Here is a 19,116-nt window from a genome sequence, read left to right as displayed (position 1 = left end):
TAGCAAACCCTCCCCTCTTTGCCGCAGATGGTGCTTTCCAAAGTCTCTGACAGCAAATTAAAAAGAAAGAAAAACAACCCTGAGAATCTATTTGCCCCAGCTCATGAATAATTTAATAAACAGCAAAATGGCAGCAACCACCTCGGGATTGTTCAGGTGCCAGCTGTCTTTGTTTACTTACTATTAATTTATGTTTTGTTAGCATTTCTGGTACACCAGCTGATGCTGTAACCCCAGTTGCTTATGAGCACTAGAGAAGCTTCTTTCCAACAATTAGCTTAATGAGAACAAATTAATAAAATACAAACTGGTCAGAGTGGTGGGCAAAACACATGGGCCAGTGGACTGGGGCTTGCTGGATCTCAGTTCAATTCTCTACCTGTTCACTATGACCTAGGGCAAGTTCCTTAGGGCTAGATTTTAAAGGTATTTAGGCACCTAAAGATGAAGATACATGCCTAGTGGGCTTTTCAAATGTGCCTAGGTGCTTATTTCAATGGGAGTTGGGGGCCTCAGTTCCCCATCTATAAACTGGGGATAATATCCCCTTTCTCCCACCCTTTGTCTGTCCTCACTATTTCAATGATAAAGCTCTTCGCAGCAATGGTTGTCTCTTATAATGTGTTTGAACATTCTGGGCATAGATCTCAGCTAGGACCCCTATATGCTACTGTATTTCAAATAAGAATGTGTTTACCATTTTCCCCATTCTCCCACAGTAGTGGATTCCTGCAGTAGAGCAATCATGCCACCATCTGACGGCTGTCAGGATCACTTGAATTGCCTGCTGCTGTTACCTTTCCAAAGCTACTCCCCACACACGCTGTGAGGTCATATGGATTATGTATCGCCACTCGAGCTATCTAGGAGATAGAACGACATTGCAAAAGTGTGTGCTGACTGCAAACAAAGCAACTTTTAATCCTTAAAGTAATAATGTTATTTTACATTTATGGAGCGCATCTGTCATATAGGAATAGATTCATTAGTTGTTTTGGCTCTTCATCCAGGAAACTGGGAATAACTCTTTCTTGGCTGAATGCTCACCCCCTTCTCCCATTTTCTCTCAGCCCTTTAAAAAATGACAACAAATAAATTTTGCATCCTTTGAAATCAAGAAAATAATCTCTCTCTCATTGAAAGTGAATCTGGGTAACACTGGAGATCAGAATCTGTTTCCTTCCACCTCCCCCCTGTCTAATTTGCATCACTTTCATAATTCTGGCAAGGAGACTTGAGTCGGTTATAGCCACACTGAAAGTACTGAGAGACCCCACCCAGGAGAGCGGGAAGGAGATTAAGCAAGGAGTCCTTGCTTCATTTGTACCTCTGCTTCTATTGTTTAGTGCTGCAGAAGAGTGAAGAACAATTGCAAAAGGAATCCAGAATAAATAAATAAAGGTTCGATTCACTCAATCCGCAAACATGCCTCCTTTTACACCGTTACTTTATGTTGATACAGAAGACAGAAACTGACATAAAACAGATTGAATTGTTCTCTCTCTCTAATACCACTTTGCTGTGTGTAGGCACTTGATTGCAGTATTGCCAACCCCACACGTTCCGACAGGGCCTAAAATGTCATGAAAATGGCTTAAATATTATTAATTTAAAAAAAATATATATATATTTTGAGGGCTTTTTATTTCCCTGCTGGATTCTGAGCCTTCCAGGTGAACCTGCTTCATATTTTCCAGATTTTCTCCACAGTTATGAGGGCTAGAAACTTAAATTTAAAAAAAAATGAAAGCTGAGGTTCTCACATTATTACAGGGTTTTAAGAAAAAGATCAACTATCCTGGGACTTATAAAAAAATTACAGAGTTGGAAGCACAGGGATTGTGCAGGTATTTTCCATGGCGCACAGCTGGCTACCAACCACTGTTGCAACAGGATATTTGTGAGTGGAGGATACATGTGGGTGTAATTGAGGTTAAGACCTTGACATAATCCTCTCCTCAGAGCAGGACTGAATCTCTGGCCCCTACTGTGCTCACTTCCTACCTCTCAAGACTGTGGGCCTGTGGACAGAGAATGGGCGTGTCAGAATAGACATGGACTTATATGCAGTTCTAGTCCTAGTAACAGCTTGCTTTCTGCTCAAGTCTCACGCTTGCTTCCAGGCAGGGATCATATTGTGCCCATCCAGCAGTGCATTCATTAATGCAGACCTGGGTTCCCTCATCTTGCTAATATGCACAGCAATCTGCAAGTGGAGGCAAATCATCAATGTGGGATCAACTGTCATAGCTTCATTGATTTTCAATGACAGTTTACACTAGTTGAGGGCCTGAACCTCTGCACTGTGCAGGACCAAGCCCCCTAAAGATCTGGATCTGATCCTGAACCAGGGGTTGTGTTGGGGCCCATCTCTCTTTCAAAGCAGAGACAATTCCTGAACAATGCTCAGCCATGCTCAGTAATGTTCCTGGAAAATCTATCTGTGCAGAATACTTCAGAGCAAGATAACTCTTCCCGGCTACCATTCTCTGTCGCATCTCCCACACAGCCTATCTCTGCAGCAGCGAAGACTTCAGCTTTCTAACCTCATTATTTCACCTTCAGGCCTGTCTAACTTTGGTGAACATCAAGAATGGGAGCCAACGCTGATCAGCTCAGAGAATCAGATGGCATTTGTCTTTAGCAAGTCTCAATACCCATCCTCCAATTTCCCAATTTAGGCCAATAAGAAATCGGATCAGGCAAATCCAATTTCAGCTAGGCAGTAAGTCTGGAAAATGGATTAGTACAGTAGCTGACTGCAAGAGCCAACACAGAGGTCAAACTGAGTTTGAGAGGAGATCAAAGCATTTAGTGCTTATAGACTTAGCAGGGGGACTACAGTTCCAGTATGATATTTTTGACAGAAAATGACAATGCCATTGATGACACAGAGAGAGAGGGAGAGAGAGATTGGGGCCGATTCCTCACTACATTATGCCAGATTTATGCCAGTGTAACAGAGTGAAAAAATTGGCTCCATTATTTCTTTTTTTTTTTTATCCAGAATTTACATTTAGGGACTTTTTAAAAGTCTAACCAGCTCTTCTTCCCCGTGTCCTCAGCTGCCATTCTTAGCAAAGGCTTTGCACCAGAAGTTACAGAAGGAATAATACACAGCACTCCGTGTTTTGTAATTTGATAAGAGGAGCCATCTAATTAAAATAGCCCACCTCCCAACCCACTGGCTGTAAATTGCAGAAACCAACATTTGGTCACACATGCAACAGTGCCTGCCACACACCCCATAAAAAATCATTTCACTATTGTGGTAGCAAAGTTAGTTTAAAGGACATTAATTTAAAAAAAAAACACCAGTAAGATTTGTAAACATTAGTGGCCAAATACAACCCTAGACTGAGTCAGTGTAATTCCGCTGAACTCAGTGGAGTGGAACCTGCTTCCTTCAGAGCTATGTTTGACCTTGATTTTGGATCTGCTACCTTGTGCCTTCATTTGAGTGGGACCTTACTACTCCTAGCGCACATGCTCTACTTATTCAGTCAGTAAAATATACTTACTTGAATCTGACTGTGGTGTATTATACCTTCACAACTAATACAGCCACAATCCTGAGCTCATTCATCTGATTAAGTCAATGATTTAACGGTGGGCCTTTGCTTCTGCCATATGAGTTTGCTGCTTTCAGGTTAGCCCCTTCACAAAGGACAGTGGTGAGCTACCTAAAAATACTTCGCCTTTACCTTTGACAAACAATGACCAATTAAATAAGACCAAGTGCTATGGGCAGCAAGGAGAGTCATCTGAGGACGGACTTCTGGCTGAGCTGGGTTTACCGCCTGGTTTCACCTGGGAGTTAACCCCCTGCTGTCTGGGCTGATCTCAGCAAGAAATCTGGCTCTTTACATATGTTGCTGCTGTTGGAGAAACTGCCACTGTCATCTTCAATAATTCTGTGTCACGGGTCCTTGTGTAGCCCTCTGGTGAGCATGTGTTATGTGGCCCTTCTCTGTACCTGCTCCACAGAGGTACAGCTATACAGCTCCAGCTGAGGTCACTGGTTCAATGCCCAAGATGGTGGCTATCACATCCGCATCTCACGGGGTGCATGATTTTGTGAGTGCTGCTATATCAAATCCAATCTGGAAGAGAAATACTTATATCATGGGCAACCTATTAGCTACAGGACAGTGGAAGAGGCCTATTAAGTCACTAGCCTATCTCCTTGTAACTGCAGGGTCAACCCCTACTCAGGGCCGGTGCAACCATTTAGGCGACCTAGGCGGTCGCCTAAGGCGCTGGGATTTGGGGGGGCGCCATTTTCTTCGGCAGCGACCACGGCGGCCGGAACTTCGGCTGCCCCGGTTGCCACCGGCATTTAGGCGGAGGGCACTGGGGCAGGGGAGCGCGGGGAGGGCCGCCTGCAGCAAGTAAGGGGAGGGAGGCAGCACGCAGGGGAACTCCCCGCCCCAGCTCACCCCTGCCCCGCCTCCTCCCCGAGCACGCCGTGGCTGCTTCACTTCTCCCGCCTCCCAGGCTTGCGGCGCCAATCAGCTTAGGCACCGCAAGCCTGGGAGGCGGGAGAAATGAAGCAGGGACGGCGTGCTCGGGGTGCTCGTGCTCATGCGCGGAGCAGGGTGAGCTGGGGCAGGGGGTGGGGAGCTGCCGCAAGGGGGGTGCCTCAGGGCAGAGGGGTGGAGATGCCACGGGGGGGGGCACCTCAGGGCAGGGGTACGGGGAGGGGGGCGCAAGGTGGAAGTTTCGCCTAGGGCGCGAAACATCCTTGTACCAGCCCTGCCCCTACTGAATATTTTTTCTGCCTGATCCTGTTTAGTTATAGAAGACCCAAGCAATGTGAGCCCCACCCTTTCCCACATTCATTATTTCATACCCTAAAAGATTTCTCTTAGAAGGTTGCTCCTGAGACTCATCTTGCTAATTTCACCCCATTGCTCTGCCTTATACCCTATGGGCCACCACGTCAATCTGAAGGGAAATGAGAAAAGGTAGAACATAGAAAGAAAACTCACTATTTTAATAAATAAATCTTCTTTATTCAATTCAAATGTTACAAAACTCTAACAATGATTCTATACAAACTCTCACTGTAATAGCCCACCAGCATACAAGTTACTTGAATGGGGATTTCATCCATCTTTCTTTCTCAACAATCTGATTGGCTGACCGGCATACAGAAGCTTCTACTATGCAATGAGAAACTAAAATATCAGCCACATGTAAACCTGAAAAAAAAAAATGAAATATGGAGTGGAAAAGCGATTGTCAAGTTGTGTTAGGTGGGTTTAGAACCTGGAATTTCCCGGAATTCCTACTATGAAGGTGTAAATTCTGGATTGATTTCAATGAGCTTTGGATCAGGCCCTTACACCAGTATAAAACAGGACTAACACCAATTAAGTCAAGCAGTTATATGCGTATGAAACCTGTGAGAGTTCAAAATCTGATCTTGAGTAAATGACTACACAAGGCGCAAGGCAGTGGAAAATCGGGCTCCATGGAACATCTATCAGTAGACTGGATATGAATAGAGCTATATAAGTGGAAGGAGTCTAAGGACATATCATTTAGGCCATTCTCTGTGTCTCTTCTGAATTTTTCTGATCATCTCTAACCCTGCTTTATGGGAAGATCCCCAGCTGGTATAACTCATCGCAGAACTGAAATCAATAGAGCTACGCTATCTTATGCTATCTGAGAATGTGGTCCAGGATTTGTAGAATGTTTACAACTAATCCATAGGCTGTAGTGGTATTCTTCGTTTTAAGTGTAGGGAATATCTCTGGAATTGGTAATAACTCTGAAACTAGAATGATGTTTTCAGAGCAGCCACTGTATAACCCAAAGTATAGCTTTTACTTAGAAATGAAAAACACCACTTCTTTTCTGTGCTATGGAAATAACTGGAACGCACTCTTATAAAGTCTATTTAAAAAATAGACCACCATGTATGGATTCATGTTTTAAACATGAGCTGCAGCACAATATGAATCTTATTCTGTTTTCCCCCTATTTCCCTACATTTAAAAAACCCAATAAAGCCATAAAAGAACAAACCAGTGAACTAATGAGAAGCAAGGACATTTCAGTAAAAGGCCACAGAAAAATGAAAAGTGATTGCAAATCTCCCATAGATATGATTAGACCTACTGCTTCAAAGGGAAAAAAATACAAGTCTAGTATATTCAGTCATATTTTTTCCTGGTTTAATTTTTTGATTGCAAATAAACTATTCAATACATTTGTCCCTTTTTTCCTGTCCATTATCCAACCTGCACTCTGCAGATATGGTTGTTATTTGTAAGTATAACAAATCTCAGGCTAGAGGATGCCTACAAATTATTTTCTCTATCAGCTATTCACTATTTGTGGTGTACAACTGGCTTAGTAACTCTGGAGTAAACTCACACCATGCTTATCCCTTAGGATAGTCATAGATCATTTTTGTTTCATTCTACCAGCACTCATTACAAACAAATACTGGTGCTCTTGTTAATGTGAAAATTAATGAGCAAAATTCTGCCCTGCCATACACACTCACTCCAGACACAAACCACCTCTCAATGGCAGCGAAAGATCTGCAAGCTGAATGAGTTCAGAATAGATCCACAATGTGGAGAAATCTGCCTGACAGTAATGACTCGATAAGAAAACAGAGGCTTCAAAAGAAGAGGACCTCTAATTATGTCAACCCAGCATCTAAATCCTGCAGTAGAGTAGTACTGCACTTTCTACTGCTACTCCATAATCTGGAGATTTTATTTTCACACAGATCCTATCACAACCAACACCCCCTGGCTCGATAGGGGGTAGGATTTGGCAGATAGAAACGAGAGACGGAAAAGGCCTGTACTCCATCTGCCCAGCCAGTATACTATTGTTCTCTACGGTATATTTTCCTGTGCTCTGTATACATACCGTTTTGGCTACCAGCACAGAAATTTAGAAGATAACATTGTCTCACGGGGTGGAATGTAATTTGCATTTGTGATGCTGATATATTGATGTCTAATGATTTTAGTTTAGTAGCAATGCACTTATTACAACGAGTAGTTTGTATTGCCAGAATGCCTAGGAGCCCCAGCCACAGACTAGGACCCCTTGGTGGTAGGTGTTGTACAGACACAGAACAAAAAGATAGTCCCTGTCCCAGAGAGCTTATTGTAGTTTATGAAATACATCCACCCCTCATTCACACACGTATTAGGCATCATAACAGACTTCTTGAGTGAACAAAGTCTGTTATCAAAGCACTTATTTTTGGTAGTTGTTTTCCAATATTTTCACCTCTCTGCAGACATTGATGATGTTGACAGACACAGTGATCTACAATGAAAGCAATTCCCCTGCATCAAGAACACTCCTTTCCCAATCCCCTGGGGCAGTCTCAGTAACAAACACTGCTCAGAATACCAGCCGTGGCAGGATACTATCAGACGTTAGTTCCTTTGGGTGCAACCAGGAGCCTGAGCTGACAAGCAGGGTTGTACAAAAAGAGGCCTATTCCCTACAGTGGCTTGCCAGCAATGGTCTCCACGCTCTATTCAGCAAACAGGTGTGACATATGGAAAGATGGTTTCTCAAGCCATCTGAAGTTTTCATTTGGATGCTGAGATTGTATTAAGTGTGACAGGCGATTGCCATCTGGTGATTTCACCCTCAAAATGAAATAGCCGCCGGCGTACCCGGCATCACACATTTTCATTCATATCATGATCATAGTGAAGTCAATTAAAACAAAGCACTTTTCCTTCTCTGTTCCACGATCCACCCTCCAGGGTTTACGTCCATTTGTAACATCTTCATCACCCACTTGTCTTTCCGTGCACCATCAATGAACTCATCAAGGGACAATTGCCCTGTAGAAGAAATAGGGAAGATAGAGATTGATAAAGTGTGACAGAAAGGCCTGGTTTACACTTAAAATTTAGGTTGACATAGCGGTGTTAATCAGGAGTGTGAAAAATCTACACTCCTGAGCACTGTAGCTATGCCAACCTAACCCCCAGCGTAGAAATAGCTGGGAAGATGGAAGAATGCTTCTGTTAGCCTAGCTACACCTCACGCAGGGAGGTGGTATTCCCTCACTGACAGAAAATGCCGCGAGGAGGCAGCAGGACACTACACTGCTAAAAGTAGCATTGTAGCTGGAGAGGCATTGCTTGGGCAAATAGAGAGTATGTGGGGTATGGACTTGAATACATACCCACAACCTGCAGGCATGTCTTTACTTACCTAAGCTATGCCTCACCAACTACACTGCTATATTTACCTATGCTAGGTGGACTACGTATGTATGTACCCTACGTGCTCCCAAAAGAAGGGTGCTGTGTAGATGCACCCTATGAGGTTTTGCCGGCATACCTATACTGCCATAGCTATGTTGGTGTAGTCCCTGTAGTGTAGACATACTCGAAGTCGGAGAGAAGAGGAGAAAAGGAAGCAAAAATAATATTCTCTACATTAAATGCAAATGTAACAACGAGGGCAGCAATTCAGTACCAGTCCTCTGCTCATCGATATGTGACCTGTCTTCCAGGGTGCTGTAAAATCACCAAATGTATAGGTATTTCAGGTTTCAATCCATCCCCCAACACAGTTACGCAAAGATTATCATCAGATCCCTTTCCTAAGGCCTTGTCTACATGGGAGAAATTGACTGTTCAGAATAACTATTCAGCTATCGCTATTCTGGTGTAATTTTGCTGTTCTGGAATAACTCCTCTGTGTGGCCTCTATCACTAAATAAAAGTGATTTTATCTGGAGGAATTATTCCAAAGCAGAGTAATTACTCTCCAATAAAGTCACTTTTATTTTGGAACAGTGTCCACATGGGGTTATTCCAGAATAGCTAATATTCTAAAATAGCTATTCTAGTCAATTTCCTTATGTAGACAAGGCCTAAGAGACAGAAAAATATTCAGGCCTATCCTTCATTGAGTGGGCTTTTGACTAAGATCAAATGTTGATATAGTTTGATATCTGATACATCCTTTCTCAGGCGAACTCTGAACCTGATCCTGCAAACCGTTACTGATGTGAGTGGTCCCATTGACTTCAATGGCACTATAAAGGACTACTCCAGGGTTTCAGGATTGAGCCCTGTATTCTGCCTTTGCAGGGTACCTCATGATCTCAGAGATGTAGATGGGTGTGGTATAGTTACTTAGCTAGATTAGAAGATCTTTGCCATGTTGAACTCCTGTTTTCTTACGTTATGATAACAGGAAATGTTCTCCCTCCTCTCAATATTGACCTTAAAGGACTTACTTCAAGATTTACCCCAATGTAACTGAGATCAGAGCTTGGTCCATCATGTCTAATATGAATAAGATGATCTTCCTTCTAGGTGATCAACAATAAAGCTGATTAAATTGGTCTAGTCAGCAGAGGTGTCTGTTCACAAAGCATGAATCCAATCTGAGCTGTAAATTTCTTACCATCACCATTCTCATCCACTAACTGAAATATTCTGTCCACGACTTCCTGGGGGGAGAGCAGTGGAGTCCTCTCTTCCATTTCCGACCGACACACTTTCTTCAGCCTGTAAATAGACTGGAAGAAAAGAAGCTTGTGAGTAAACAGGGCTGTCGAGCACAAAATGGCAAAGAAAGAGAGTTATTAATGATGACATTTAGCACTTTGAACCTGCTGTCTGTCTGTGTCTATCACAAACATTAATCAAACCTCAATGATCCCCAGCAAGCTAGGTAAGCAAGTATTATTGTCCCTATTTTACATATGGGAAAATTCATGCTGAAAAGTTAAACCATTTGCCCAAGGCTACATAGCATGTCAGTGGCATATCTGGGGAAAGAACTCTAGTGGATCCATCCATCCATCCATCCATCCATGCCTCCCAGATCTGTGCTTAGATTGCTTGTTCACATCTCATTATTAGTATTATTACTAATATATTTGGGGGTGTAGATAGTTGCTGATATTGGGGCCAGCTTTGGCAGTCACTTTGCTACTTCTGGCCCTGTCACTCTCCAGCTGCAGAAAAAATTTCTCTGCTAATAGAAAAAAAAAGAGGGGGAATGGAAATAATAATAATAATAATAATAATTAAGTGAAAGTAAGAATAAATGTTATTATTGATTAATTAATTAATTAATCTAAATCCTCGGGATTGATTCCTCTTCTGGGTCCAATTCTGCTCTCATGGAAGTTTTTGCCACTGAATTCAATGGGAGCAGGAACAGATCCTTGCATGCAACCCCCTAGAAGCATTTTAGTCTGTAAACATGTCTAAAATGCAAAAACCCAGTAACAATAATGACCATGCATTTATGTAGCACCTTTCATCCAAGCAGATCCCAAATAGATGTACAATTTCAGGCTAAGAGCAGATGCACTAGTATGTTAAAATATCTGGTCCAAATTGGAGTCAGTGGTATTACTCAAGATTTGGAGTGGTGTAGTTGAAAGCACAAAGTGGTCTATTCTGTTTTCTGTCACTAGAATTAGACAGGTCTTTTCTATTCACCCCTCCATCCCAGCTGCCCTTGGGACAAATGCCTCTTCAGCACCAATTGTGTTCATGAGGCTGAAGTGTTCGGCTGGCATCTTGCCAGCCTGGAGATTGGTGAAGGCATGACACAGCCATGCCTGATTCCGTGTTGACCTTAAAACCATGGCTAAACTTCATTAGGGCTGTCCTCCCTGATGGTGCTGATCAAAGGATCCTTACCACATCTGCTTCCCATGACCTATCCCAAAAGAGGGGTCAATTGGCTTTAATGAAGAAGATACTGGCTAATTATAATCCCCTCTGTGACTACTAAGTATTTCCCTGGTTGGTTAGGAGAGAATTGCGCAGATACAAAATTTGTTTTGGCATCTGATCCATGATCCGCAAACATGGCCTGCAGATAGCCGCGTTTGCGGATGTGGCTATCTGTGGATATAAAGCAGATTTCCACAGATTTGCAGGGCTCTAAGAACTGGGAAGAAGTTCCCAGAAGAGGTTAAGTGCTCAGGTGCCACAATGAAAAGAGAGAGAGCGACAGAGAGATATGCAACCTTAATTCTTTCAAAGGAAAGCTGATCCTGCCTTGTCAAAGAGAACCTGTGCCAAGAAGAGCTAGACTGTCCTGATTTCTCTGAACACATTCATTATTCATAAAGATTTTTCTAAGATTTCAGCTGATACGTTTTCAGCCTACAGGGTATCCATGAACTGGGGACTGTGACTATTTGCTATTTTTTTATTCATCATGTCTGACTGATCACTTATGTCACACCGTATGTTTCTGATCCCTGATTGGGTAACAGAAAACTTTTAAACAGGAGAAGACTGAATAAGGCATAGTGATTATCCTTGTTTCATGCACAAGCAACCTGGCTCACGTAAGAAAAAACAGCTTTTTTTCCCAACCACTTGTGTGTACAAAGCTCATTCAAGCAAATGTTCATCAAAGGGACCTTATCAAACCCAACACTGATGGGGATTCTAATGGATATTATTAATGCTGTTTTTGCAGCATTCACTTGACTCTAGTTATGAGCCTAATCCCAGCAATTTATCCTCTCCAATTAGAACCAGAGAATAAAATTCACCTTTCTCCCTCACCCTGATCATTATTTATTCCATACTCATTTCACATGTGACAATGACATCAGTAAATTAGAGCTGGCCAAATTTTTCCAAATTTTGATTTTTCAACAAAACAAAGGGATTTTTTTTTGCAGAGAGTTTCCCTTTCTTTGATCAGCTTTTTTGATACAGTATCTTTTCAGAGAATCTCAAAGGGGTTTCACAAATATCCCTGTGAAGTAGGTATGTATAATGATATCCAAATCAGGTAACCACAGCACAGAGAGATGGAGAGTTTTGTCCAAGGTCACACAAGAACTAGAATCCATGAGTCCTGGCACTCAATCCCTTTGCCCTAAACCTCTATGCCACAAGCTCTCCCTCAACAGCTGTGTACGTATGAACAGCAATTGCAGAATAAATAACAGAAATTCACAGTGTGGATCAGCAGGGATGATTCTGCCCAGTATTACCACTAATGTGTGTCTCTCCCCTTACTGCTCACTATTCAGGCAGGAAACCTTGACCAGACTCATAAATAATATGGGGGTGAAATTCACCCCTTCCACACCAGCCAGAGTATGTTGTTGTATGAGGAATTCACTGGTGGTTACAGGGACAGGTCCTCCCTGGCAACTGTGCTGCCTCCTGCCTTCCTGGGCCTCTTATGTATGGTCTGTTGGCAACTGATCCATATATCTGGAGATCATGGAACTTATTCCCTGGCCCGCCAGGCCATTGCACAAAGGATGTGGTAGTCCCTGTCACTAAGGCTGACCATTCTCACTTAGAGCTTCATCATTATCCCAAATTATTTCTGCAATTGCTAACTCGTTTGAGAACAGTACAGGTCATTATGTTGAGCAGGGAAGGGTGTCTTGCTTAATGATATTAATCCCTTGGCTCATGAATAGTATGCGGTATAAAGAGCCTCCCTGTTAGGGTGATTTTACCTTAAATGAGTAGATAGATTTAGATCTTGGGCTTAAGGCATTGAACTGGGGCAGAGAAGATGGTTCTCTCCCGGCTTTGCCATAGGCTCCCTTTCTTTGAGCAAATCACTTCATTTCTCTGTGCTTCCCTTCCCCATCTGTAACATGGGGATAATAACCTTTACTTACATCCTTTGTCTGTCTTGTCTACTCATTTTGTTAGCTCTTTGAGGAAGAGGCTGCCTTTACTATATGTATATATAGAGCCTAGCATAATGGGCCCCTGGTCTCAGTTGGGTCCTCTAGATGTTAGTAATAGTGAAGTCTTACTTACATCAACTATTTCTAAGAGCTCAGGTTTGTCTATGCAGCCATTCCCATCCTTGTCGTACACTTTAAATGTCCATCTCAGCTTGTGTTCCAATTTTCCTCGTAGGACAAGATTCAAAGCCGCGACATACTCCAGAAAATCAATGGTGTTATCCTGTAGACACAAGAGAGGCAACCACAGGGACACTTAGTCAGACCTGATCAATACAATAGTGTAAACACGGATGAAAAATATGCTGAGGTGATTCTCTTGATTATGTGGTTATTTATTTGCTTCCTTACATTTTTAAAGGAATCCTGTGCACTTTCAAGCCAATTGATTGATTGATTGTGCAAAGTGGGATCTGTTGTTGAATCTGATCTGAAGGTTTCAGATGTTCACTGTCGTAAACAAAAAACAGAGCCTTCCCCAACTGCTATGTTTAACTAGGTGAGAAGGGAAAAGACAAGGAAAAAATCAGGTCAAGTCTTGTATATAGAGAATTTTTTAAGCTGTGGTCTATTTATTTTAATAAGGAACAAAAAACGCTGTTTAAAATGTGCATTTATTTTAGCGTGCTCTAGAATTGCTCAGAGTGGATGAAATTCACCCCTGTGCAGAGGGCCAGCCAGAGTCTATGCTTTGCATAAATCCTGCTTAAGCCCCACTTAAGTTCTGCTTTGAGAGTTTTAACTGGGACTTAGTACCACATAGGCCTTTGCACAGGGATGAATTTCACCTTCTGTGACCCTGCTGGATTGAAACTGACATCAGCCCAGAGAAATCTGAATTTCCAAACAACAGAAGATTTTTTAACAATATAAAGATAAACCATGATCCAGTCTACAAAGGTACTTGTGAGCTGGTGTCTATAACATGATGTGCTGTTGCATGGAGATCTGAGGTTCAAAGGGAGAACGTAGTGACTTTTCATAAATACCTAAAGCTACAGACCTGGAGCTAGCTCTTTAACTGGTGCAAATTGCTGCAGCTACATTGACTTCAATAGACTTAAGCCAGTTTACACCAGCTGAGGATCTGGCCCCACATTCTCTACCACTAAATCCGAGGACTGTCTCCCCTCAGGGCAGGTTGCCCTCAGACAGGCCCTGCTATGTAATACCAGGTTTACAGATGTATCAGCTCATGCCCAGTGATCAGGACATTGGAAGATGCACAGGAGAATACTCAGACGGCCTACCAAAATGTGCACTTCTTGAGGCAGTGGGAATCACCTGCCAATGCCCAGCATGTTCATCCAGTTTATTATGGCTATTCCATAACAGTTTTGGTGGGCCTGTGCTTTATGGGAAGGCCAAAAGGTCTATACTTGGCAGGCTATGATGTCAGAAAGATTTCCTTATATTCACCCTCATAACATTTTGCGAGTATTATGATCATTACATTGTTGTTAAAAATATCCCCTTTTTCATTCCATTCATGCCTGCGCTTCTCTCCTGCTAGTGCTAATGGGAAGTATGTGCAATATGTGCACTCACTGCAAAACTGACTTCTATGACCTGATACTGCAACTGTTAGTGTGCAGGTCCCCAGTTGCTCCTGGTTGGAGCTCCATTGACTTAAATGAGGCACTCACATGCTGTCATGTGCAAGACAGGGGCCTGTGTTTGTCTGGAAATGCAATCTTTGCTGAATTTATATCATTTCAAATTAGAGTAATGCAGAGGCAACCACAGACACTTAGTCAGTCCCAATGCCCATTTAGACACAGTTTAACACCTTTAAGAAACAATCTTAATGAGATTAAACTGCATTGAAAAACACCCCTTTGTCCGGTTGCATCTTCCCTATGCTGCCTTGGTGGAAAATTACAGCAGCGTGGTCACAAGAACAGAGGGATGAGATAAAGTTGTTATGAGAAAGTAGGGAACTGCCAGAGCGAGGCAAAGGCCAGGTGGCCTAATTGGATCAGATACGGTGCATGGGAAATGGGAAGACAGTAAGCCAGGTGGATTCCGGCGAAGTGGGTCCGGCCTTGGCTGATTTTGGCGCAGAGTGCCATAAATATTATGGCCTTCTGCTTGCTGCCCCATGTTGCTGCAGTGGAAGCCCTTATTGGAAATCTGCTTTGTGGCTGTTTGCACATTGGCAGAACCCTCCTGGCCCCTTGGGCCACTTGCGTTACCTGGAGGAGGGATGTATAGGTAAAAATAGGGCACTGCGGAAGATATTGTTACGGTTTAGTTAGGCAGCTGGTGTTTAGATTTGCTTTTAGTTTTGCTGTTTAATAGATTGTAGTAATGTGATGCTATGAATTGGGAATGTTTTGCTGTGCCTTCCCTTTTTTATTATGAGAAGAGGGGGGAAGTGTCGGATTGTTTTGCATAAGAGTGTGGGAAACTGACATGCAAGTCTCAAGGATGAGGCTCGTTCTTATCTGCTGGGAGGCAATAACAGAATAATAAATTAAAGGGTTGGCCAGGATGTTAAATAGCCAATGAAGTTACAGCTGTGCTTGTTTGTACCTTATTAACCAATTAGCAATTGCTTGATTGCCTGCATTAATTGTATAAATGAAATATGCTGGAGAGAAATAAAGGACTTAGCTGCCAATCATACTGACTGAAGAGCTTTGTTCATGCCCGCTTGAGAGGCACCGAGACGCAACACCCCTTTTTGCTCATGTAAACAGCAAGGCCCTGAAAGTCAATGGGGTTACACAGGTGCCCACCGGCATGGCTGCAGTTGCAGTACTTGGGCTTAAGGTTTTGAAGAAGCTTCTTTTCAGCAACCTAATTTCTGAGCCAAATGTGATTTGTCAGTCTCTTTCATGGCCTCCCCTGCTATCCTTTCTCTAGATTTGACCCTACTGATTTAAATGGAAGCAGGATAGGGACCCTCTTATATCTAATGGAAGGCTGATGTCCGTCACCTCTTTGTCCCACAATGACTTGCAATAACGGTCACCACCATACAACTAATATGGCTGGGGTCTTCAAAGAAACTTAGGAGAGTTGTGGGAACCCACCTTCCCTCTAATGTCAGTAGGAGCTGGCTGCTTAACTCCTTACATTCCTTTCAAAATCTATCTACCTATCTATCTAACTAACTGATAAGGTTAATATTTAGCAAAGCAGATTGAAATTAGAAGCCTATTTCTCCATTGCCTTGACCTTGTGTCATCATTTTCACCAACACAAAGTTAGTACACAGTGGGCATAAAGTGTTACTGAACTGGAATGGTAGCATTTCACACTCATTTTGCAAAGGTGTAAATGACAACACAACAGAGAATCAGGCCCAGAATGTTATAATTATTTAAGCCACTTCTTAATTCTTGAATGGTTTAAATCAATATATTGTTTAACTTCCACCTGTTTATCATTATTTGCGCATCTGATAATGATACCTAGCTCTTACAGAGCACTTTTCCCAATCCAAAATGCTTTTCTTGTTTATAACATAGCTGATGTTATTAAGATGTGTCGGTCGTCACTACTTAGGAACTTATCTTGCACTGCACATGGAAACAGCAGCTATGAAAATTATTTAAATTATATCAGAGAATTATTAATTTTCCTATGAGAGCAGTGGAGATGACCTTTCAGAGCATCGGAAGCTAACAAGGACCAAATATTGTCATGACAGTACAAATAATTAATGTTAACAGAAATGAGATACATAGTAACTCTTCAGGATAGAGATTGTCCTGTTTTGTGGCTTGCACATTTCTGGTGCTTAATTAATCATCAATCGTCATCATGAGTTACCGTGGGAGTAAAATGAGCCAGTGAAATCAGGGGGGCTGCTTGCAGAGTGAAGTACAAATCAGGATGAGTAAGAGTGGCAGAATCTGGCTCAGTAATAGTCATCTCAGCACTGGATCAGTGAGCTCCAGGGGGTGCTCCAGAGTGACTGAAAAAAAGAGCACTTTGTCCTGTTATTTTGGCCAACCAGCTGCACCTTCGTTCTATATTAACTATATACCACGGGGCTCTCTTCTAGGACCTGATCCAAAGACTAATTAAGTCAATTGGAATCTTTCTATTGACTTTGGTGGGCTTTAGAGTAGGCTCAAAGTGAAGTGAGTGCCTGCACATGACAGCCTCACTCACCAGATGTTTCACTAAAACTGGGATTGCAGTCTGTGCATTCATGGCACTGTCAGTACAAGACGCTCATTCCCTTTCACAGAATACAGAACCTCACTAGACCTTCGTTCACTACAATTCCCTCTATACCATGAGAGGAAGATAACTTTTTGGCATTTATCTCCCTAGCCAGCTCTACTGTGTGAGGATCTTTGGGAAAAATTGCCTAACATGGGAGAGCCTAAAATTAAGCATCTAAATCCATAGTTAGGCATCGGAGTGAGAAAATTTTGGCCTTAATTGTTACCTATGGTTTAGATTCAGCTACCAGAGGATGTTTTCATTTAGTTAGTCCTTGCACCATGGGAGGAACTAGAGCCTCTTCTTGGACTACCAGGGCTCAACCCTGATAGATCTGTCACTAACTTTGTCTCAGACTTAATAAAAAACAAACAACAGGATGCAATGAGCCAAGACAATTCCCAAATTTTAGAAGGAAAAGAAGACTGGTGATTGATCGACTTAACCAGCACCACTACTGCGGGTTTTTGACACTTACCCCATTCTTATCAAAAGCTTTGAACATAGTCTCAATATACTCTGCTGCTTCCTGGTTATCCTGGACTCCAAAGAAGCGCTTGAATTCATGCATGAAGAGAGTCCCGCTGGGACATTCCACTACAAACTTCTTATACCATTCCTGCAACTCAGCAACATCAATGTCTGTTTGTTCCCCTTCCTCATTGGTGAAATGTTGTCCCATGTTGCTCCCAAAAACAGAAGAGAAAGAAAGACAGAAAGAAAAAAGAAAGGAAAATTTAGTCAATGTCCTTTAGTTTATATTGTTCCTTTTTCTCCTTCAGCTGCTTTTTCTTTCTTCAGTTTCTTCTTGGGTTATTTCCTGTCTTTGTTTCTGTTTCCTATCTTTCATGGGTACTGTATATTTCTATTTTATCACCTTGTGTTGCTTTTGCTTTATTTCTTCTCTTCGTTCTTTCTCTTTCCTTCTATTCTGTGGTCTCTGCTCACCCCTACAATCTCATTCCCTCACTAGAGGATCCTGGAGTGGGTTTCCTCAGTTAAATTAGTACATGTGGTGTCAGACTTGGATAAGAATAACTAAGATCATTAGGAGATTCCCACTATGCGTCACAGAAACCTTCACATGTTCCAGAGCTGTGCCTCATTTAAGAGCAAACTCCAGGCAGGATCAAAATGATTTCTAATGTCAATCTAAGGATTTGAACACTGAGGTTCCCACTAATATGTGATGTATAATCCCCTTCTCCCTGACTCTGTGCATTATTTGAATAATAAAGCAATCAGAAATGAGTAGTTTCTAATCACTGACACATGTATACATTTTTTGGGATGGAAACTCTAGGCTTCCCTTCAAGTGTGTGAAATATTCACAAGGATAAGTGAAACTACTAGAAATAGGGGTGTTTTTACTTTAAAAAAAACCTCTGAAACAGGTCCATTTTGGTGAAAAATGTGCCATTTTTGCACATTTTTAATTAAAAAAGGGGCTCCTTTTCCAGTGAAAATGAGCTTTTAGGTAAACATTTTTAAAGCGTCTGAGTCAACTCATCAGCCTTGGGGTCTTTTGGAAATCCCACCCATAGTACCCCAATAGGAAATATAGCATAAATTAAACTGAAATTACTTGGATATGATCATCTTGTTGCTTCTTACCCTTTGTTGCAACTGCTGCTATTTACACTTTCCATAACCATCTCACTGTTAATGTGTGTTCCCCATCTGTCTACCATTTATTGCATAGAGCAGTTTCAAACATTGTGTGAGTGCTTAAGACACATGAAGTTTTGTGTTTTCTCTCAAGGAGACTGCAGTTCAAAATTTCAAATTGTGTGCTGAAAGTTAGACATCAATAGCTGGATCTCAGAGTTGCAGAACTTCCATTGACTTCAGATGGAGCTTAGGGTTCCAAGCACCTCTGAAAATCAGGCCCATCTAGTTGCATTAAATATAGATTTAGGTGCCTGCCTTTAGGAACCCAGGCTTGAAAATTTGGCCATTGGATTTTCCTATTATGAATTTTTCATTCTCTGATATTCTGTTTGCATAAATATTGTCAGTTAGGTTGTATTAATGACTAACTCTTGTTTGTTATAGGCCCTGATCCTGCAAACACTTACATATATGGGTAACTTTATTCACATGAGAAGTCCTGTTAACATCAGGATTGATAAAAAACCAGGAAAATTATATATAACTATATATATATATATAAAACCTCTTAATGGTTTGTATATAAGATGTTTGATTTTCAAAAAACAGCA

General features: G+C 41.9%; 1 protein-coding gene across 1 annotated transcript; it reads right to left on the bottom strand.

Annotated features, from left to right (window-relative positions):
* Positions 1–7,710: 7,710 nt before the first annotated feature.
* GUCA1B (guanylate cyclase activator 1B) lies at positions 7,711–17,576 on the bottom strand. Its single transcript, XM_045016128.1, has 4 exons — positions 17,373–17,576; positions 12,786–12,935; positions 9,421–9,535; positions 7,711–7,838 (listed from the first exon to the last, which is right to left on the bottom strand). Exons 1-4 carry the CDS (start codon positions 17,574–17,576, stop codon positions 7,711–7,713), a joined length of 597 nt encoding a protein of 198 aa, XP_044872063.1.
* Positions 17,577–19,116: the final 1,540 nt, after the last annotated feature.

Source organism: Mauremys mutica, chromosome 4, assembly GCF_020497125.1.
Source record: "Mauremys mutica isolate MM-2020 ecotype Southern chromosome 4, ASM2049712v1, whole genome shotgun sequence".
Classification (NCBI taxonomy): Eukaryota; Metazoa; Chordata; order Testudines; family Geoemydidae; genus Mauremys; species Mauremys mutica.
The sequence above is the reverse complement of the archived record's forward strand: the minus strand, read 5'-3'. Positions and strand labels throughout refer to the sequence as shown.

Excerpts from the sequence above, each read along its gene's own strand:
- GUCA1B (XM_045016128.1), bottom strand. The coding sequence starts at position 17,576 with ATGGGACAACATTTCACCAATGAGGAAGGGGAACAAACAGACATTGAT. Across the intron at positions 9,536-12,785 it reads AGCTCTTAGAAATAGTTGAT|TCTATTTACAGGCTGAAGAA; the intron begins GTAAGTAAGACT and ends CTTTTCTTCCAG. Across the intron at positions 7,839-9,420 it reads AGTGGATGAGAATGGTGATG|GGCAATTGTCCCTTGATGAG; the intron begins GTAAGAAATTTA and ends TTTCTTCTACAG.